This window comes from Ctenocephalides felis, unplaced genomic scaffold, assembly GCF_003426905.1.
Source record: "Ctenocephalides felis isolate EL2017-DRISC unplaced genomic scaffold, ASM342690v1 CF-g0.4_SCAFFOLD_03570, whole genome shotgun sequence".
Classification (NCBI taxonomy): Eukaryota; Metazoa; Arthropoda; class Insecta; order Siphonaptera; family Pulicidae; genus Ctenocephalides; species Ctenocephalides felis.
The window spans coordinates 15,787,024-15,809,567 of record NW_020539724.1 but is presented as its reverse complement, the minus strand read 5'-3'; the positions used below and the strand labels follow the sequence as shown (position 1 = coordinate 15,809,567).

Below are 22,544 nucleotides of genomic sequence, written 5' to 3'. Positions count from 1 at the left end.
AAAAGAATGCTAGTTCATGATTATTAAAGTGAGAGATCACTCAAACCACTTTTTGATTGATATAGTTACTCGTCTTATATATCATTTCAGGTATTTAATGAGTTGATATGAGTTTATTAACAGAAAGAACCTTTTACAAAAATAAACCAAACCAAAACAAAAAGACTCCCTTAAGAAATATGTTTCTTGAAAATTTTAGGACTCATTGTCACTGCCAATCCGTGTCACACGGTCACCTTATTAGTACCCAAGTCCCAAAAACAGTTACCTGATTGCAGGAATATTAAACGAATTATGTTAAATGTCCATTATATTTATGTAGATCTGTTTCCCCCAGGATAAACGACGAGTTCCGAGATGTAAAACTGAGCGATTTACGCGTTCTGGCTACCCTTGGTGTTGGTGGATTCGGCCGAGTCGAGCTGGTGCAAATTCAATCAGACACCCAGCAGCGTTCCTTCGCTCTGAAACAAATGAAGAAGAGCCAGATTGTAGAAACCAGACAACAACAGCACATTATGTCAGAAAAGGAAATAATGTTCGAAGCCGATAGCGAATTCATAGTCAAACTTTTCAAAACCTTCAAAGATCGCAAATATTTGTACATGCTAATGGAATCATGTTTAGGAGGCGAGTTATGGACAATTTTGCGTGACAAAGGACACTTTGATGACGCCACTACAAGGTTTTATACAGCCTGCGTCGTGGAAGCATTTGATTATTTACATTCGAGAAATATCATATACAGAGATTTAAAACCTGAAAATTTACTCTTGGATATAACTGGTTATGTTAAACTGGTAGATTTTGGTTTCGCCAAGCGTCTGCAACCTGGTAGGAAAACTTGGACTTTTTGTGGTACCCCAGAATATGTAGCTCCTGAAGTTATATTGAATAAAGGCCACGATATTTCTGCTGACTATTGGTCATTAGGTGTTCTTATGTTTGAACTTTTAACAGGCACTCCGCCTTTCACAGGATCAGATCCTATGAAGACTTACAATATCATTTTGAAAGGCATAGATGCTATCGAATTTCCCAGAAATATTACCAGAAACGCTAGTGCACTGATTAAAAAATTATGCAGAGATAATGCAGCAGAACGATTAGGATATCAGAGAGGAGGAATTAGCGAGATTCAAAAGCATAAGTAAGTAGAAATTACTGTAATAATAGATTTATAGAAGTTACGGTAATAATAGATATTTGCTTTAAATTTTTCATCTCCTAATTTATTTATCCATTTTTTATAAGACTAAGAGGGTATGACTGTTATCACAAGGTTTATGGGTTCATATTCTGTTAGTCACACAAAGTATTTTAAAAAACTTCTGCAACAATGTCGTAGAGTTAAATTGAACATTTGACTTCATATTTCCTTTATTGCAGCAACTTGAGTTTGGTAAAAGATATCAAGACTACCTATACTGGAGTTGATATCATTAAAATATTCTACTATTAAGAATGTATTTATATTAAATAAGCCAAGAAATATGTTCTGATAAATCAAGATCTCTATTATTTTTTCAGATGGTTTGATGGTTTCAACTGGGAAGGTCTACGCAGTAGAACTCTTCAACCTCCAATAATGCCTCATGTAACCAGTGTCATCGATACCACCAACTTTGATGATTACCCACCAGATGCCGATGGCATTCCACCTGATGATGTTACTGGATGGGATGAATTCTTCTAAAGTAGCTATTTTGAACTTAGACCGATTTTAAATAACAAGAGCAGTTAAAGTAAGAGTCAAAATTTAACTTAAATAATATTAAAGTTACAAACGTTTCGATATTATAATTTGTCTCATTATCAGTGTAAATATATATTCAAATGATGCCAATTCAATATGGTCTAAATAAGTTAAAAATTCGAAGTGTTTTTATGAGACTTAAATCATATCTTTCACTATTTTATGTTTTTTATTTATAAATTAATTAAAATACGTTTATCACATTTAAAAAGTCACAGTCAGTTAGCTTTTCGAACTGCTCTTGTTTTTTAGTTTTATTTATGTCATTCATAATTAAGAAACATTATAGACGTTATTGAAAATTGTTGCATTTTATGTTTCAATACTCATTTATATTATTTAAGCAAATCAGTAAATGAGAATACATAAAATCATATACAACAGATATCTAAATTTTGTCTTCCCAATAATGTTCATGTGCCAAACGATAAGCAAAAATATATTTTACTACTTAAATCTCATATAGAGCAAATATTTTAATGATATTTGGCACCTGAACTAAAATTTATAAACCAGAACTTAAAATGTGATGAGACGTAGTCTGTAAGCTAAATAGAGTTATATAAATGCATTATAGTTTATTATATGTTTATGAAAACAATGTATATACACAATATTTAGCAAATTATGAAGTCATTAATTGTATGTTGCAAAAGCATGTTTAACAAAGTGAGCCTAGAATTATGAATTATGTTGTGAAATATTATATAATTTTATTCATTATTAATAAAAATATTAAATCGTTCTTAAACGTTCTGTAATTATTCACAGATATATATCTATAGATCTATAGATATACCAGTTTTGATTATAATTTTCATATAATGAACAATATGATAAAAATCAAGATATGAACCCAATTTTGTCGATGATTGTATCAAATTTTGTTGGTAACTGAAAAATGCCAAGAAAAATATCTTATGAGACAAAAATTGGGAGTAGAAATTGAAGGGAGTTTAAAAAAAAAATGGTCGATTATGATGAAAAATAATCTTACAGATTATTTATGCAATTATAGTCATCTGATTCAAACCACGAAAACACTATAGTTTGGAATATCAATTAAACCACTTATGTATTTATATATATATATATATATATATATATATATATATATATATATACATGGTCTCCAAAGGTTTCCTAGTGTATAAATGAATATATAAATTTATATTTGAATATTGCACTAAAACCATGTTGGTTTCTAGATGTTTACTTATGAATAAATATCTAAATGTATATATGGATATTTTACTAAAACTACATCGAAATTTAAAGGTTTACTAGTATGTAAATGAATATATAAATGTATTGTTGGTTATTGATATATATGGACATTTTGCTAAAACTGCATCAAACTTTACACATTTACTGGTGTGTAAATGAATATATAAATGTATATATGGGTATTTTGCTGAAACTACATAAATTCCTATACATATTGATGTATAAATGAATATACAAATGCATATATGGAGATTTCACTAAAACCACGGGTATTCTTAGACGTGTACTGGTTTTTACATGAAATACAAAAGTATATATAGATATTTTAATAAAACCACGTCCATTACTAAACGTTTTCTGATGTACAAATGAATATATGAAAGTATATATGGATATTTCACAAAAACTTTACAAATGGTTATTACTAAACCCATCGCGATTCCTAGACGTACACTTGTGTATAAATGAATTTATAAATGTATATAAGGATATTTTGCAAATATCTTACCGTTTCCTGGACGTTTGTGGGTGTACAAATGAACTCATGTATATATAAAGAATATTTTACCAAAACCACTTTGTCATGTATGCACACATCCGAAAATTGTTAAATTTGGTAGTTTTCATAATGCAAACTTTATTAATTTAGTAAAATATGATAAAAACTTAATACTTCATAGCAAAATTACACTTTTACACTCACCCCAAGCCATTAAACTTGAATAAAATTTTCGCAGGGTGCACACGCATTTTTTTTTTTTCAAATTAATTTCGGTTAACACCAACTTCACTCCGTACACCTAGCGGATGTTTTACTAACTACACTAAATTATTTTGGCGTTTGACAGTCCTTGTACAAGACTTGCGCAGAAAATTATAGACATGTGTGTTTTTAGGTTAGTGATTAATTAAGAGATATTATTAATGTTTTTCATTAAAGCTAATTAATCCTAGTTATTCTAATAATATATGTGCATTCGCGAAAATTAGATAAATTAAGATGGATAGGACGCCTGTTAAATCACCGAAAAAAGATGGCGTTTTAAGTAAGTGCATTTACATAAATTTGTTAAGTTTTCTATATATATATATATATATATATATATATATATATATATTCATTTTCTGAATATTCAAAACAACGCAATTATTTCTTTGAAAACAACCATTCTATCATTCATTGTTGTCTCATTTTTCTTTCCATAGTGAGAACATAACATTAGTAACAAAAACTTCTCGACAAATCAAATCAAATCAAAGCATTTCATAAAATGACAGGGTGAACAACTATATCAATAAAATACACATTACAAATAAAACTTGTAATTATAATAAAAATTAATCTTAATTAATCTTCCAATTGAAGGATTTTAACGATCCTTCAAAAAATCAAACGCACAAACATTGGTCCTTCAAAAAAATCATAACAAACAAATAATCTTTTTTCAACCTGTTGATTCCATTACCAAACAAAGACGTTCTTTTCTATAGTCAATTAATTACCATTTTACTATATCATCGACTTCTTATTACAACAACATTAAAGCAGTTATTAACAGTGTGCCATACATTTATTATTTTTCTGAATTATCAAAGCAAAAAATTTATTTTTATCGGACACATCTTTATATTTATTAAATGAAATTCTTCCCAAAGCTGAATTCACTGACTCTCCTAAGCTTAACATTAGCATTGCATATTCTATTAGAAAACAAATGTGTGATAATCAACATATCGGTCAAATTTTGCAATACATACACATGGAAATGAGACGACACAAATTGAGTAACTATTTTATCAAATAAACACTCACATTTCATTGATTTTAAACTTAATATATTGAGAGTCTTATATATCTAAAATCTTGCCGAAGATTGTATCATTTTTTTCAATTCATTCAAAAGTGCCAATAGAAGAGCAGATCACATTATTCTCTATGACTTTATTAAATAAATTTAAATGTTTTACTGTTGTATAAATAAATATATAGTGTATGTGAATATCTAAATGTGTATATAGGTATTAATTAAAACCACTTTGATTCGAAGATATTCACGAATACATCAATCTTTAAATATATAAATATTTATACTGAAATTATTTAATTCATTTATTGAATTTATGAAATTAATAAATAATAACTGTAATAATATCCTTTTTTCTTTATGGTTGTGAATTGAATCTTCAGAAAATAAATATGAATCAATAAAAAGACCAAAATTCAATTCAATTAAATATATGTGGTTATATATATATATATATATATATATATATATATATATATATTGATCTGATTTTAGGCCCAGTGTCAGTTGTACAAAAACTGGATATTAAATCACCATCGAGTCCTATTTCATCCTGCCATTTAAGAACAGCCAAAGATAATGTTGTGCAGTTAAATAAATTGTTCCATGATTGGAAGCAATTGAATACCAAATCCCTGGTATTGATAAAATCTATTTTTCAAATCAAATCAAAAAGTTTAGACACTGAAACTAGTTGCATTGATGAACTAGAATCAATATTTTCAAATGGCGAGGAAGTAATAGCTGGCTATGAAAATATTGTTTGTTCAATGAATATGATAATTAAAAAGTTTGAAGCATTAACTAAATTATGTGATCCGCAAGAATTGTTATTTGTTACGAGTACAGCTTTGCAAGTGGAAAAATTAGTGTCGAACATTGTGCAAGGATATGAGAAGGAATTAGCAACAAAAAAATTAGTTTATGGTAAGATTATGCACTCTTACTTCTTATAACTGGTTGATACAAATTACAATATGTGATATAAAAAGCATGATTATTGTCATATGTATGTATGTACATGTTTCTATGAATTTTTTTTCAGAAAATATAGCACATGCAAAAAATTTGAGTAAGTTAACAATGTATGCTGCAGCATGGGAGTATGAAGTATATTTAGAAAGTGTTTCTGTAGATGTTTTAAGGTTAAATATGGAAACAAACTTGCCTGTAAATACTTAATTTTTATTTATAAGGTAAGACTTATTTTTTATTACACTAAGTTATAATATAATTATATAATTATTATATTATTATATAATTATTTTGTACGATATCACATTGTATAACAAGTTGCCTAATAAATGCTGTGTCAGTATACAGATTATAATACTTTTGAGGCAGTTAATTACTAAAGTAGCTATTGGGTTTCTGCCCTCTTCTTATATTTTTCCTTTTCAGTTTCTTCAAAATTTGGCCAACTTTTTATTTCTTCATATAATCTTTGCCCTGGGCATTCGGTTTTTCTCACCTGATAGAAATAAATCATTGTTTAACTAATTATGTAGACAGGTTATATTCATAAGTGGTTCATAATAAACAAAACTTAATAATTGCGTTATTACAATTGTAGTTCTAATACCTGTAAATGGCCTAGTAACGTGTAATTTTTTCTAAGATGTCCTTCTCTTACTCCACATTCTATTAGACTCTTAGTGGCTTTCAGCATTTTTTCAGGAGGCAGTTCAGCTAAAAAATAATATTATCATTTTAAGTAATACATGTGTATAAAAATACATTTGATACGCACTTCGCCAATCACCAATTAAGCAAATTCCAACACTATTGAAATTGTATCCTGGAGCGTGAGCACCCACAACTTTCCATCCTCGGCCTTCATATATTTTTCCATCTCCACCAACAGCAAAACTAAATTTTAGTAGCTTTTTAATATCAATAAAATTTACATATCAATAAAATTTACAGGGAGTAATATAGATTTATTTATAAGAAATGACTCCTATTTTTTTTTTATTTGTATTTGAAAAGAAAGAATAATGTTGAATTCTTTGTTTAAATTGTGATTTTGTATTATTATTTTATAACTCTTATATCAACATTTGGTTTTATTGCTTTCACAAAAGTTGGAAATTATATTCCATACACCAAATAATGAGAATCATATATTCTTCAACAATGCACATTTAATAAAGTTGCATTAGACTTCATCATAACAACTCTTCAATTTGATTTTACCTGTAACCAATATCATTCCACCCATGTTCCAATTGATGATAGTCCTGCATTGCCCTCATAGCACCATCGCAAGCCGGTTGACCAGCCCCACCACATGCTCCAGGAATATATGAATGGTGAATTATAACATGAGAAAGTTGCTCTTTGATAGGTTCTACTTGGGTTGGTTCCCTCGCGCCCCATTCTTTTCTGGATACTATATCTAATTCACAAATATCTGCGGAAATGATAATTGATACCTAATTAGATAAAAGATATAGGTTGTATAATTGATAATCGAACAATTTTGCTTTTGCAAAAAAAATCTGTTTGTCAAAGTCTACATTTTGAGTAAATATTCGAATTGAATTATTTTTTAATTCATAATCAAATTATAAATGATGTAATATTTGTATAATATATATAACAATTGTTATATATATATATATATATATATATATATATATATATATATATGTACATATATATAATAGATTTTTTTGTTCGACGCTGAGACATATATATATAAATAAATAAATAATATATATATATATATATATATATATGTGTGTGTGTGTGTGTGTGTAAATATATATATTTATTGAAATAAAAGCCATAACATTTACAATAATTTTTGCCGATTTAGATAGAAATTAGTTTGGGTATTCTTTTGTATTATATCTATAAATTCATTCAAATCTTTGATTGTTTTCATCTTATTTAACCTGCTGTATTGAGAATAATGAGCAAATTTGATACTATTGAAACAATAGCTCATTAATATTTATATTTTTATTTATACATACTCATTTTTTGTACTTTATTCATGTAGTGCCTATACTATGTTGCATTTAGATGAGTATTTTTTTTAGAAACTTTGATCTATAATAAAAACATTAAAAATATTAACGAATTCTTATGATACTAGTACTTTAAAATATTTTGATACTTTAATAAATACGTAGGTAGGTTAACGTGTACGATGACTGAATAAATTGTTAAATTAATTTCTTGCATATATTTAAAGTTTATAGTTTCGCTTTCATATCAGGCGTAAAATTCAAGTAAATTGGAGGCCAAAGAACTCTTATATGCACTTGAACTTGAATTATCCTTTCTGATCACTATTAATATTAGTCAAAATCCTAATTTCACTTCCTAGAGTAATAAAACTAGCTCATTAATAATAAAACAATCAAGGATTTAAGTCAATTCCTAAATAAAGTGAAAACTCATATCAAGGTTGAACAAAACTAACATCTTCCTATAAAGGCAAATATGATTGTTTTTGATATTTTTTTTAGCTTGAAAATATGTGTGTTTAGCAAATATACGTAATTATCTCTATAGAACTATAGTTTCAACAATCAGATTATATAACGCCATAATCTGTAAGTTGAAAGTTAGGGTATTGAAATCAAATTAAATTAAAATTAATGAATTAAAAAAATTGATTGTTGAAATTTTACGTTGCGACTTGAATCACACTTTTTATGTGGAGTTCCAAGTCTTCATGTACATACTAAAATATTAGAGGCCTAAAATAAATGGTTTAATTATTAGAATTAATTAAATTAAAGTTTGGATTAATCGGGCACGTTTTTAGAAAATTGTCGGTGTATGTTTTAGACGCGTATTTATTTTTCAATAATGTTCAATATTCAAATCATTAATCGAAAATTACCACCATTTTTGGAAAAAAATTACAAATTGATTAAACTTCAATATAGTTTCTCACATTATTATGCTTGATGTACTTATAAATCACTTATAAATTAATGTGTTTATTTCTTTTTGATTAAGATAAATACATATCGGAAAGTTCATGCATTTTGTCACAAGGAAAATGCCACTTACACCTATTTCTTTTTTATTTCTGAATTATTTACTAAATATATATATTTTGCATGCAACTAAATATTTATTTTGTTTCTATTCGTTCATAAATACGTCACTGCCATAGAACACATAAATAAAGAACTATGGTAATTAATTATTTAATTATTAATAATTAATTCCATGATATGTATGTTTATTTACGTAAAATATTAATTACCTGATATTAGTGATACATTTAACTTTGTTAAAGTGTTATAATGAGTGTAATGGTTTTTATTACGGTGATTTCCCCATTGCAGCATTTTTTATGTAATGATAATTTATCGAAGGCATCACGATAATTATATATACATACACATATATATATATATATATATATATATATATATATACTTATACACGGTACATAGTATTTTGTGAAAATATATAATTATACTTTTAATTCACGCAACCAAAAGTTGTTAAAAAGAAAAACTATTTGAAAAGTTCTTTTTTCAAATAAATTGAATATATCTTCCATACATTTCGGGTCTCAGTTTGATTGTTTTACTGATAAATACAAATTTTTGTAAATAAATATTCCATACGTTTCGTGTCCCAGTTTGACTCTTACTTTGGATAAAACAAACAAATTATTTAAAACTCTTGATATTCTTTTTCTATAATAATATCAACAGAAATTAAAACAAGATTTTTGAATCGGACAATGCTGCTATTTTCACAGAGAACAAAAAATGATAGAGTAATTTTCTTTATCTTTTTTCTTACCGGATTCTAGAGAAAATCGGTTACTCATATCAAAATTGTATAAGTCGTAAATCTTGCACATCATTGTGACAAGCGAAATTTGATTTTTATCGAAAAATACCTGTATTATAATTAAAAGTGGTAATTACCCATTTAATTTTTTTACCAATATTATTGGACTTCGTACGTAATTAAGATATTCCTTAGATAATTCTATCATATCTATTTTAGTAATGTGGAATCATCACGGAAAAGACTTTTGTAGAGAAACAAGTTTTGAATTTGCAGTTTTTATAGTAATAATTTTGCATAAATTACAAACAATTGGTGCTAATAGTGTAAATATCATAAATGTTTAGTATTTCTTCTCGATTTGAATGTAGTAAATTCTTGGTGTGAATGAATGTCTAGGATATGAATCATTGGATGAAGTAAGTAGAATTCAGTTTAATATGTTCGAGATGGTACACTTTTAGTTTGAATAGTATTTTTATCAGGCAGATACCCCAATAAAAATAAATCGTTTGAAATGATTTTTTTTTTGCATTCACGTTTCAGAGATTTCTGAACATTTTGACATACCTCAGAAAAATGCTTCGTGATTAATGGACGCCCCCTTTTTGATCATCGTCTGTCTTTTTTATATGTTGCTTAAGTATTTATATAAAAGGTAAATTCATTTTGGAAAATTTTGACTTCCATAACTAATGCATGATTCAATGCAAAATATATATTCTTTCGGCACAGGTTAATTAACTTATTTATTCAATTATTCAAAACAAAAGCATCAAGAAATAACTTCAAAAATTATACTTTAAAGTTCTTAAAAGAAACTAATACTTAAATGTATAAATGCATACAATTTTCAAATTTTGTATTTTTTTTATAAAGTTTTAAAAATCAATATCTTAAGGATGAATTATTTATAATAATACATATGGAAAATATTTAATAATATAAATAGTATCAAAATATCGGGAGATTTTTCCTATTTTCGAGCAAAAGATGTGCTTATCAGAATTTTAATGACGCTTTAAATAACATGATACAATAGCAATTATTAGTCATTAAATATAATTACTCAATAAAATTAATCGCAAAATGTCTTAAAACAAAGCAAACGCACTTTGTCTGAATATGATCAAACTACTCATAAATCAATGTTTGGGGTTCCCAAAATTATACATATACGCATTAAGCACGTTTTTATTATTGGTTTTATATAATTTTATTGAAACACTTAGAAAAACAGATTCATTAGCAAAAATAAGTTTTTTTTGTTTCCTGTTATTTTATAACGCGTTTTACTTGATCAAATTGCTCATAATTTGTTAATGACCACAATAATAAGATTTTTTGTATGAAAATTCTGCACGTTTATATATATATATATATATATATATATATATATATATATATACAGGGCCGGATTTAGAAATTTGGCGCCCTGGGGCACTGATAAAAATGCCGCCCCATCCCAGGATTTTTACTTAAATAGTTTTTATATAAAAATTCATTTTAAATTCATTACGCATTACATACTATAAATAGTGGTGCTTGGCATCGCGCCTTAATAAAGACAAAAAAAAAGTTAAAATATTTAAAACTTTGAAAAAATTTAACTTTTTTGAAAAATTTAATGTTTTTTCATATTTTTAGTGTTCGCGCTGCTTTGGCTGCGTAGAGTCAAAATATAGAAGCGCGTAACATAACAAAAGGTTTTTTAAATTCAATTTTTTTCATTTTTCAAAAAAATTTAAAGCTCTTTATAAAATGTAATTTTTCGGAAAGTTTCGGTAACTTGCCTTAAGGCGCAATGCCATGCGTCACTAGTTTAATTTTTTTAGGGCGCTATAAGCTTAGAAGTACACAAATTTGTAATCTTAAGAGTGCTCGAGATCTGAAGAACATAATTTTCTTCAACTTTCAGCTCGTTTACGAATTTTTTATTAGCACAATTGCCAAATTTTGCATTGCAAACGTATTATGTTTTGTTAATTATATTTCTTGAATAAGAAATGTTATTAAGAAAATGAGTTAATTATATTGTATATAATTATTTTTTCACTATCCAAATTTTGCCGCCCCCGAAAATTTGCCGCCCTGGGCAGTAGCCCCGACTGCCCCTACTGTAAATCCAGCACTGTATATATAGTTAATATATATATATGTGTGTGTGTGTGTGTGTGTGTGTGTGTGTACGTAGAAGTCAAATTAATTGTGATAGCTTTGAAAAATATTTTACGAATAATAATTTTTAGCTTACGATGTTCAAATGTAAATTATTTGTTTTAGTAATTCTAGGTTGTTTGATTCGACATAAAATTTGAATCGTTCAAATTAATGATAGTATAGGAAGTAAGGAAGGAATTCTTCTTTCGAAAAATACATAAATCAAAGCAAAAATTAAGAAATCATGGATAAAAATAATATCAATAATGAAAATGATTCAATAATGTACTCTATAAATATTTTAACAATTACGAAGAAAAGGCTCTGCTGATTTTTCCCTAAAAATGCTGGCACTTTTTTCAATTGAAAATTTTCAAACAGTATATGGATTATCAAAATCGGTTTAGGATTTCTTGTAAAGTCATGGAACTTTTCACAGTTTCCTGCAAATTTTAACATATTTCACACAAACTTTTGCGAGTCTTTACCGATCTACATGAAATGGCTTTTAAGGATTTGAAATCGGTACAATATTTTTCAAGAAATTATTGTCGAAAGGTCAAATTTCGGTTTATATACACATACTTCAGCCAATTTTGGTCTCAAACGATTTAGATTGATTCGAAACGTCGAGAAAACATTAAAGAAATATAATATTTCCAGAAACTTTAAAGGATTGAAATTGAAAAATGAGAACTTGCTACAAATTCAGTAGTTAATTAAATGTTAATTACGTAAAAAACAACATTATATGAACACATTATATTTTTGCACTAACTTTATTTTATGAAGATGTTTCGAAATAGTGTTTTGTTTTATTATTAATGTGAAATTAACATAAAATATTAAAAGATTTTGTAAATGAATAATTAGAAATGGCTTCTGATCCATATCTTTTTCTAGACTGCATTGAAAAACGAATGATTCATTCTTGGATTAAAAAATGGATCACTTTTCAATGCAGTTTACAAAAAATATGGTCCAGAGACGTCTTTTCCCATCATTAAAGAATGTATTATCATTGATTTTTTAAATTGATACTCATGATACTACAGATCGATACATCTGTAAATCATATGTAGATGTATCATAAAGTTAGTACAAATAATATAGTTTAAAATATTTTTATAATTGTCATATATATTTAGGGTGGTCCTTAATATGGACATTTTTGAATTTCCTTGCTCCCAAGGGCTCAAATGGTTCCGAATTGATAAAAAACAATTCTCTGAAAGTTTTAGCTCTTAATATTGTCTTTTAGATAGAGCGCAATTCAATTAAAGTTTTGTATGGAAATAGCATTTTTCAAAAAAAATTCAAAAATTTAGCAGAGCGTGGAATTTTCAATAGAAAATGACTTTTAATTCATTTGTCGCTATGTTATACCTAAAAAAAAAATTTTTTTAATTTTCAAAATTTTTTCCATGCTATTTCCATACGAAGTTTTATTGAATTGCGCACTATCTTAAAGTTAATATTAAGAGCTAAAACTTTCAGAGAATTGTTTTTTATCAATTTGGAACCATTTGAGCCCTTGGGGAGCTGGGAGCAAGGAAATTCGAAAAAAGTCCATATTAAGGACCACCCTAATATATATAGTTGACTATCATAGTTTTGAAGTACCTGTTTGTGAACATAATCAATTACTACTGACAACGAATCTACTCACTTGTTATTCCCACTATCGATACCATTGACAAAAATGTCCTAATCGCTGCCATATTATCTTTAACAATTAATCAATTTTTTCACAATTAATCGATTTTAATTATTTTGTTTACGTTTAATTTAGTTTTACTTTTGATAAACAGATCGATCGTCTTTTCTGCATGGCTTCAGCCTTGTTACTGGTATTTTTGCGTTACCAAATGTGTTATATATGTATTATAATGGTCGTGGAATTTGAATCATTGATTAAAATTGTTGTGTGCTTCAAAATTACTCTAGCAGATAATAGAGGAGGGGCTAAGGGACTTATTTTTTTAAATTTTTGATCTAGGATTTATCTACATTTTACATAAGTAATTGAATTACACTAGCAGATGGTAAAGGAAATTCAAGGCAACTTTTTTTTTATTAACATTCCAAAGAGGAAGTTTATTTTTGCTAGAAAAACTAATTTGCTAATTTTATGTTTTTTCTGTGTTTCAACTGAGTCTGAATCTTTTTTTTTATTGATCTTTTAATCTTTTTTCAAGAACAATTAGAACATGAGTTATATTCTGTGAGCTATTTGGTTGGCATTAATTGTCTAAATCTTCTAATACCAAAATTGCAAGAAGTATGTGTGTGTGGATGTGACCCAAAATTTAACCATTTGTCGACGTTTTTTCAAAAACTTTTCAAGTTTGAAAATTTTTCAATACTTTTAGATTTTAGAATCATAGGCCTTCCACTTTCAAACTTATTAACCAGTCTTTTATCATTAAAATTACCTTAATATTTTCAAACTAAGGAAAATTAGTCGTGTAGTGCATTTTATAAACATAAATCTTATATGAATAAAATAAAAAAAAAGTGTGCGCGTACGGTTCACACGCGATTGAAGTAAAACTTATTTGCAACTGTACAAGATGGCATTTAAGTAAAAATAAATACATCATATAACAATTTTGAATTATGTGCATTAGTAATATGGTAACACTCGTTATGCACACATTTATTAGTGTCAACGATTATACACATTTATATAATGATAAATTATAAATTATATATTTATAATAGCATTAAAAATATGTATAATATTTAAAATCAATAATATAATTAAAGTCATACTTCAAATATGACATGATCGGTTTGTCATTGTAATTAGCATTTAGAGATAAATCTTCATTAGAGAAATGAAGTAATTTTTTTATTTGTGGATTACTTTCTAATGTAGGTTTGCCATGCACCACTAGTTTTTCCTGATCATTTAGGTGAAAACAAAACTCTACAAAAATTAAGGTAATTTTTTTTTTGCTTACTCAAGTACATGGTCTCTCTATTTGAAATTATTGTCTGCACATTACGTCATAGCAATAATTACTCTGGATTATGAATTTACAGTTAGATTGACAAAAGAAAAGTTCCCGGTAAGTACACGTGCTTCCCAAAGAAACGATTATTGCCATTTATTTTAGAGAAAAAGCAAATATTTTAAATATGTGTTCGAATTGCAAAATTAAGTGATTTTAAGAACTAAAAAGAAATTTGTCAAGTCAAATCCACCGAACGATTCTAATGTAAATTCATCAAAACTTAATAACATATGTATGAGACCAAAGAAATTACTAACTAATATGATTCATGATTCACTTTTATATTTGAAGAAATTTTACTGAATATAAATATAATTATTTCAGAAGTAAAAATAAATTTCATTTTCCCACCAAATTCAATTAGTTTTTTAAAAAGAAATACATTTGTTTTGTTTGGAGTTAACATATTCGAATTACAAACTTTTTAAGAAACATGATTAAAAATATCATGTTGGAGAAAGCAGTGATCGTTTTTATATTTTGTATACAAATCAATTAAACTAAATTTTATAACTTTTCTTGTTTTTATTTTCCCAAATCTTTTTTAATTTAATTTTTATTGTCGACGTTTCAAAACATTATGAATCATTAGAGACCAAAGTTTGACCAAATTTATGGTCATCGTTGACTATTCGATGTCATTTTCTCAAGAACGGCTGCACCGATTGTAAAAATTTTAAAGCAATTTGATGAAACTGGATAAGGCCTACTCGATTCATTTTGTGTAACGATACGCCGAACCGTTTTTTTATAATAAGCAGACAATTACAAAATCTTTTGTCAACGTTTCTGCCAAAAATCTTGAACCAACCGATTTGGAATTTTCAAAAATTGGTTGAAAAATGTTAGTAAGGAATTGTGCTGATTAGGTTTTGGTTAAAGATTGGCTTGGTCTATTTGTCGTAATCAATTGTGAAATTTTCGTTTTTGACATGATAGTCAAGTTTTACATGAAAAGTTTGAAATAGTAAACCTTATTTTCGAATTTTGAATATTTTACCTGTTCGATTTTAAAAGTTGTTAACTCTCATTTCTTTTAGATTATGTATATTATCTAAAAGTCTATGCAACTTGCCAAAGCAGAATATCACTTAGGACTAGTTTTTTATTAGTCCTTCATTTGATTTGTTAATTTGCTTACTAATGCATCATTTTATTTCTAGATGTTGAATGTAATCTAGATGATAACTGGGAAGAACCTAACATGCAATGAACTATTGACATTTTTATTAGATTTTATCTGAAATTGCATAGTTTTTGCGATAAATATTACCTTTGAAAAATGAAGAAAGAAATAATAGATAGTTAACGTGGAATGTGTAATCCATTAGGTAAAATTTTTAGAATTGTGGAATTTATTGATTGAGCATTATTATTTACATGTAATTGCTTGTCAAGCACTTAATTACACGTTGCGAAGTATTTTGTTATCAGTTCATAAAATAATTTTAAAACATCAATTTTAAATTTTACTTTTAAAGTAACATGTGTCTGTACATTTTATGGATGATCGAGTAATGGAAAGGTGTTTGCAATAGTATATGCCGAAATATAACTTTTGTTGTAAAATGTGTATCCGATTGATCAATAATGAAAACTAGGTGTAAGTGGTAATTTGACTTAAGGCGAGTTGTATGAACTTCCCATAATGCATAATAAATTTCTGAAATAATATTTTATAATTGAATCAGTTCGTGGGCCTATAATATTCTATGATGTTAATTATTTTCAAGACCATGATCTTTATCACTGTGCAAAGTTTCATAAAATCGTCAAAAAAAATTTATTTAACAACTAATTTGGAAGAAGGGTTCATTCCATCTTTATTTACATTTCATCATTGAATTACACTAGCAGATAGTAAAGGAAAGGCAAGGCAACTTTTTTCATTAACACTCCCAAGAAGTTTATTTTTGCTAGAAAAACCAATTTGCTAATTTTATGTGTTCTCGATGTTTCAACTTAGTCTGAATCTTTTGAGATCAAAATTCGGGGTTATATGTGTGTTTGCAGACGTGACTTAAAATTTAACATTTCGTAGAAGTTTTCTCAAAAACTTTTCAAGTTTGAAATCTTTTCAATACTTTTAGATTTTAAAATCTTAGTCCTTCCATTTTCAAACTTATTAACAAGTCTTTTCTCATTAAAATTACCTTAATAGTTTCAAACTAAGAAACATTAGTTGTATAGTGCATTCTATAAACATCATTCCAAACTTTGATAATTTTTTGTAATTGAATCATTGGCCTTTAATATTCTATGACGTTCTCGATCTTTTGAAGAATGGTTCAGCCCATCTTTAATAAAAGCTAATCATTCCTCTGATTATTCTTCCTTATCCAGTTTTATCAAATAACTTTTAAATTTTTGAAATCGGTGCAGCTGTTTTTGAAAAAACTTGACCAAGAAAAGGTCAAAGTGCGGTTCAGAATGACTTGAAACATCGAGAAAATATTAATTTACCAAATCTGATTTACTATTTAAAGGCATAAACTACACATTCGGATTAATAATCTATATAATGGAGAATTCTTTTATGTACTTTGCTCATATAATTAATGAGTTTCAAAATGATCTTATTCAACAAAATGTACCAAATCTTATAGACAATTAATATTTTTTAACTAATTTTTATTTACAATTCTCACTCATAATTAAGATATCATTGGCAGTGTTTTAAATGGTGTTTTGATATTTAGATCGACTTAATTCTAAAACTCTTTGTTGATTTAGTTGATGATTGATAAAATGATCTCGAATTTAATGTGAAAAAATATACAACAATTTTCCAGTTAGAGAAAACTGCGTTTTCCAAAATGCACGAAATTGATAACTGACAAATGTTAGAAAAAACGTGCTTTTAGTATTTAATAAATGCAAGAAAATTTGATCTTTTCTTTAGTTATTGCACTTGTTCTTCACAAGTTATTATCGTGGTAATGATTGACAAATAATTTTTAGAGATTGATACATAATTTATTTTCATTTATTGTCGATACACAAAGCGTAATAATTTACTTTTAAAACAGATATTTATGTTTACGACAAGATGATTTCCAAAAATATGTTGTGAATTGATGTATGTAGTAAAGTAAAAATATCGCCACCGCAGTAATTGCTATTAACAACATTGCTAGTATATATTCGTGCCGAGGTATTAAGACAGCAGTGATATAATCCCATATTGTGTTTTCCGCCTCGCACTTACTACAAATACAATTCAGATCTATTGGTGTAGTTTCTCGATATTCCGATACCCTGCTTGGTGCTCTTGAAATGTATGAAGTTTGCCCAGTATAAGGATCAATCACATTACTAAAATATTCTTGAATAGGATTGCCATGTTCGTCATAATACTCATAATCTTCAATATCTTCAAAATCATCCCCATATTCATAGTCTTCATACTCAATCTGATCAAAATGTTGACTTCCATTTATTTGACTTTGGTTATTATATGATCCATTGCCATACGCAGGACTAAATTCGTCTTCATGGAATTCGGTAGATAATTCTTGGTTTTCTGGCACTGCAAAATATTCTTCTGATGCGCTTTCAGTTTGATTTGTATCATATTGTTGTACTGATGGTTCGACTTCGTTCTTTGATGGAAATTCACTTGGCATACTACGAGTTGACTGACCTACTTCACTGCCCTGTTTTATGTAATGCCATCTTGGACGGTATTTCTGTGATGACATCACATTCAGCTTTTGAGGTTGCTTGGGCTTGTATGCTTTTCTTTCAATCGGCGCGTTATCCTGTGCCATATCCATTATTTTACTATAGTTTGTGCTTAATATATCCACTAAATCAAATTTTCGTGGAGGTTGATAAGTAAATGGCTCCGATTCTTCTGGCTTTGCGGCTTCAGTGCTAGATCTTACGGTGTGCCTAGAAGGCGTTACCATGGTTCGACTGATTTGACTATGTGGACGCTTAATTTTCTGGCTTATTTGCCTGGATGGACCGGCAACAACTGTTTGACTGAATTCTCTGTTTTGAGAACGTGGTCGAGTGGTTTGACTCATTTTAGAATGACTCGCCTGTTGTGCGCTGATTGTGGACGGAGCTTTAACTGTTTGACTAAATTGATTAGATAATGCTTTTTTGCTATTTTTCTCATTCTTAACGCTAGGCGTTGTCTTAAGTGAAGGAGTTGTTAGAACTGGATCGCGAAAAAATTTGCGTTGACGACACTTTCTCGAGGAAACGACCGAGATCCATCAAACACCATCTGACCTTGGGAATTGGTTTCATGTTGAACGGCAGATTCACCTGAAATTCAGAATAAACCTCGATTTGAGAAATTGATGGCTTAAATTCCGAAGTGCTAGTTCGATCATCTGTTTCTTAAATATGAATTGCAAATTAATAACACAGGCCAACAAAGAAAATGGTGCAAACGATTTTAATGCTGTTTTTAAGTATATTTGGGGCGCTGATTTCAAAAATGACATTGGTTTTTTTCTATGAGCTTTAGTTTTCAAGATACGATATATGTATGATATATTAGGTGCGCAACTAAGTTCCCGATGAAATTGTAACTTTATTATAAAAAAAAAAATGAATCAATTGAGTTCGATACAGTGATGGTTTCGCTCGGTTTCAACAGCTCATAACAAATAACACCGACCTGGTCCCACAATATGTAGAGCATAACCTTCGCAGTGAATATTCGGCCAAACCGAGATTTTCTTCTCTTTGGATTGCTGTAATGTATTCATTTTTTATCACCTGTCACGATATGATGAAGAACCTCTTCTTTTCTTGCCGCTGGAGCAGTTGTTTAAAGGCGAAAAAACGACGCTCGACGTCTCTTGGCTTCAACTCACGAGGAACCAAAATTTCTTGCTTCTAAATCATCCCCAACGCATGCAATAGCTTGGAAATGGCTTGATGGGTAACTCCTAATTCTGAAGCAAGATCTTCTTAAGTTTGGCACGAATCACCTTCGAACAAGGCCTTCAATTTAGCGTTTTTGAAGGTTTTGGCCTTCCTTCACGAGGGTGGTCCTCAACATCAAAATTACCATTTTTGAAGCGACAAAACCCTTCACAGCTTGTTGTTTCGCTCAGAGCAACATTTTCGTAGCTCTCGATGCACTTGAGCTGCCATTTTTTTTTTGAATGGAAGACGAAAATGAACACTTTCCGCTAATGACGATTGTTAGGCATAAAATTGGACATATTCATTTAACCAGAAGTATATAATGCAAAAACGAAATCAATTATGTGTCGCAGCAGTTTGTTTACTTACTCTAAGCTTGGTTCCAGACGTTTTGGATTTGTCAAAATGACCAACCCTTACTGCTAGAGCCATATACTGACAAACAGCGAGAACTTAGTTGCGCACCTAATATAAGGAACGAAAGTACAAAAGAGTAATACAATTCAGAATGCTATTTTAATGCGATATGCCTACTCGTACATACAACTTACAAGACCCATTCGGCCTTAGTTGGGACATTAGTTGACACTGTGAAAAGTTCTTTTCCGTGACGACCTCGAATGGACCTGGTTTCGGCAACTTCTTTGTATCTCAAAAACTAGAGCTCATACAAAAAAACAGGTTTGCAGATTTGAAATCAGCGCAAAAAATACTATAAGAATCAGCTCTAACATTTGATGCACCAAACAAAAAAATTTTTTGTTGGCCTGTGTAATGGTTTAAATCATATATTAGATAAGTGTATGAAAATAATTAACCTGTATCGTACAGTTCTTCTTCGTCTTGGTATACGTCTTCGTATTCGTCGGTGTCGTCTTCATAGTCATCCTGAACAAGTGTTCAGCTTTGTATAATACTAATCAGTAGTCTATCATTTATTAAAGCAATACCTCGTAGTCCTTATCGGTGGTTTGCAATCCCCAAACTGATGATTGTTGATCTGGAACGGGATCTAATATCATGACGCTACGTCCATGATATTCGTCTTCCTGGTCATAACCTCCACGATGTCTGTCGCTTTGTGCATTCTTCGTAATCCTAAGCAAATCATACAAATACATTCGAATCTTATTGATGAGGGGACATTCTGTTTCAATTTAGCAAAGGTGGATGTAGCCAGACAATTCAGTTTTTGAGAGAACGGGGTGTCCGATTTAAATGATTCAGAAAACATTTTACTTGTATTGGCGGAGTAAATAAATTAAAAAATCAGCCATTTGTCGGTCAGAAATGATCACAGATGTACATCAATTATAAATTTTTTTGAAGGTATTAGCAAGAAGGTACATATATCTTCTATATATAAAAATAAGTCGGGTTTTCCTTCCTGACGAAATAACTCCAGAACGCACGAACCGATTTCGACAATTTTGCATTCGTTGGAAAGGTCTCGGGCTCCGCAAGGTTTATAGCTAAGAAAATTAGTTGTGCATGGCATCGTGCCTTAATGCAAATTGCTGGAACTTCACGCACCGTAATTAAAAATTCGAGTAATGACATTAGTGAGAATTATCAGAATTATGCTTGGTTAAGTCAACGAGCAATTCTTGCCGCAAAGAATAATGATGTACACGCACTGAATTTCACCATTCAATCAAAAATTGCTGGCGATTTGGTGACATACCAATGATTCCGACTAGTCTTCCGTTTGACTTCAAACGATTACAATTTCCAGTTTGCTTTGCGTTCGCAATAACGGTATACATTTCAAATAGATTATTTAGAAAATCATTGTTTTTCACGTGGGCAGTTATACGTTGCCTGTATACGAGTTGGAAAACCATCCGCTCTGTTTGTGTTAACGTCAGACCAAAAAACAAAAATGTGGTTTACCAAAGAGCACTTCAATGAAACGGATAATTTGCGGATTCACTTTCATTTACTTAGAGAAGTTCAACTAAAAAACACTTCATTTTTGTAATCGAAATAAATTCATTACTGTTGTGCAATAAAATCAAATTTTTCCTTTCAAATAAAAAAACAAACAAAAATTTCTTCATCTTTCTCACGAAACCATCTGGTGGCGAAACGGAGTTTGTCGGCTTTGCTAGTTATAATATAATTGTAATAAATATTATAATTATTACCTTTCACTTTCTACCGAAGAACTTCGACCGCGCGTTTCTTGCTCTTGTTGTTCATCAGTCTTTGCAACTGCAAGTTGGATTCGTTTCTTGAAAAAATAACAATAATCCATTTTTATTCTATTTTATTATTTTAGTTTTACTTAAATATGTACTTTTAAAATGAACTAACTTCATTAATAGGTTTTTGTTCTATATTTTTAGTTTTACGCCGTCTTATCCTGTGCGTTATTAATTTTGTTTCTTCTGTTTGCTGACCGAAGTCGTTTTTTGGAACATCTAATAGAAAGAAAATCGTAATATTAATATAACTTGAAATATAAATTAGGTGCAAATAGCATTTGGCATTGAAGCAAGTTGCATGATCTTCTATATTTGTTCAAGCAATCGACTTAATGATAATTGAGATATATTTTAAAATTGTGACTAAAATTTTCAACTGAATTAAAACAATGTTGACTTTTCGTTAAAACTTGGGATTATCGATTGATATTTTCAGGCAAACTCAATTGAATTAATTTAATTTAATTTATTTAACACATTTAACTTTACTTTGTGTTCTAATGCAAATTTTTTTGATTTAGAGTAGCCATCTGTGATCAGTAGGTGCCTATAGATCACAGAACGGATATCCAAATAAATTTCATATTTGTTTTAACCATCAACTCTGTCAATTCAAAGTTTTATTATTAATCCTGAAAAAAATTGCATCAAATAATTATGAAGTGACGACCCCTCGATCTTTCCTAAAACTAATCTGCTCGATTCC

The 22,544-nt window shown here is 28.8% G+C and overlaps 3 protein-coding genes across 4 annotated transcripts in view; 2 read left to right on the top strand and 1 right to left on the bottom strand.

Moving 5' to 3' along the window:
- Positions 1–16: 16 nt before the first annotated feature.
- LOC113383447 (cGMP-dependent protein kinase, isozyme 2 forms cD5/T2-like) lies at positions 17–1,840 on the top strand. Its single transcript, XM_026621711.1, has 3 exons — positions 17–90; positions 338–1,150; positions 1,531–1,840. Exons 1-3 carry the CDS (start codon positions 17–19, stop codon positions 1,694–1,696), a joined length of 1,053 nt encoding a protein of 350 aa, XP_026477496.1. The 3' UTR covers positions 1,697–1,840.
- A 2,010-nt stretch (positions 1,841–3,850) lies between these two features.
- On the top strand, positions 3,851–5,970 carry LOC113383445. The gene is made up of 3 exons (XM_026621710.1): positions 3,851–4,029; positions 5,284–5,715; positions 5,834–5,970. The coding sequence occupies exons 1-3, from the start codon at positions 3,984–3,986 to the stop codon at positions 5,968–5,970; spliced, it is 615 nt and encodes a 204-aa protein (XP_026477495.1). The 5' UTR covers positions 3,851–3,983.
- Positions 5,971–6,133: 163 nt separating this feature from the next.
- LOC113382894 (peptidoglycan-recognition protein LB-like) overlaps positions 6,134–22,544 on the bottom strand; it is an 18,249-nt gene continuing 1,838 nt past the window's right edge. The window contains exons 1-5 of one of the 2 annotated variants that reach the window (XM_026621142.1): positions 13,391–13,503; positions 6,985–7,201; positions 6,539–6,657; positions 6,371–6,477; positions 6,134–6,259 (exon numbers count right to left, since the gene is read on the bottom strand). In XM_026621142.1, coding sequence (XP_026476927.1) covers positions 6,149–6,259; positions 6,371–6,477; positions 6,539–6,657; positions 6,985–7,201; positions 13,391–13,442 — 606 coding nt within the window. In that variant the 5' untranslated portion in view covers positions 13,443–13,503 and the 3' untranslated portion in view covers positions 6,134–6,148. Of the gene's footprint in view, positions 6,260–6,370; positions 6,478–6,538; positions 6,658–6,984; positions 7,202–13,390; positions 13,504–22,544 lie in introns of those variants that run through there. The other variant, XM_026621143.1, reaches the window with a different exon arrangement.

What these genes read in the sequence shown, in the direction of transcription:
- LOC113383445 (XM_026621710.1), top strand. Translation starts at nt 3,984, where the DNA reads ATGGATAGGACGCCTGTTAAATCACCGAAAAAAGATGGCGTTTTAA. An exon ending in GAAAAAAGATGGCGTTTTAA is followed by an intron (nt 4,030 to 5,283) that starts GTAAGTGCATTT and finishes ATCTGATTTTAG; the next exon opens with GCCCAGTGTCAGTTGTACAA. An exon ending in AACAAAAAAATTAGTTTATG is followed by an intron (nt 5,716 to 5,833) that starts GTAAGATTATGC and finishes ATTTTTTTTCAG; the next exon opens with AAAATATAGCACATGCAAAA.
- LOC113383447 (XM_026621711.1), top strand. Translation starts at nt 17, where the DNA reads ATGATTATTAAAGTGAGAGATCACTCAAACCACTTTTTGATTGATATA. An exon ending in CGTCTTATATATCATTTCAG is followed by an intron (nt 91 to 337) that starts GTATTTAATGAG and finishes TGTTTCCCCCAG; the next exon opens with GATAAACGACGAGTTCCGAG. An exon ending in AGCGAGATTCAAAAGCATAA is followed by an intron (nt 1,151 to 1,530) that starts GTAAGTAGAAAT and finishes TTATTTTTTCAG; the next exon opens with ATGGTTTGATGGTTTCAACT.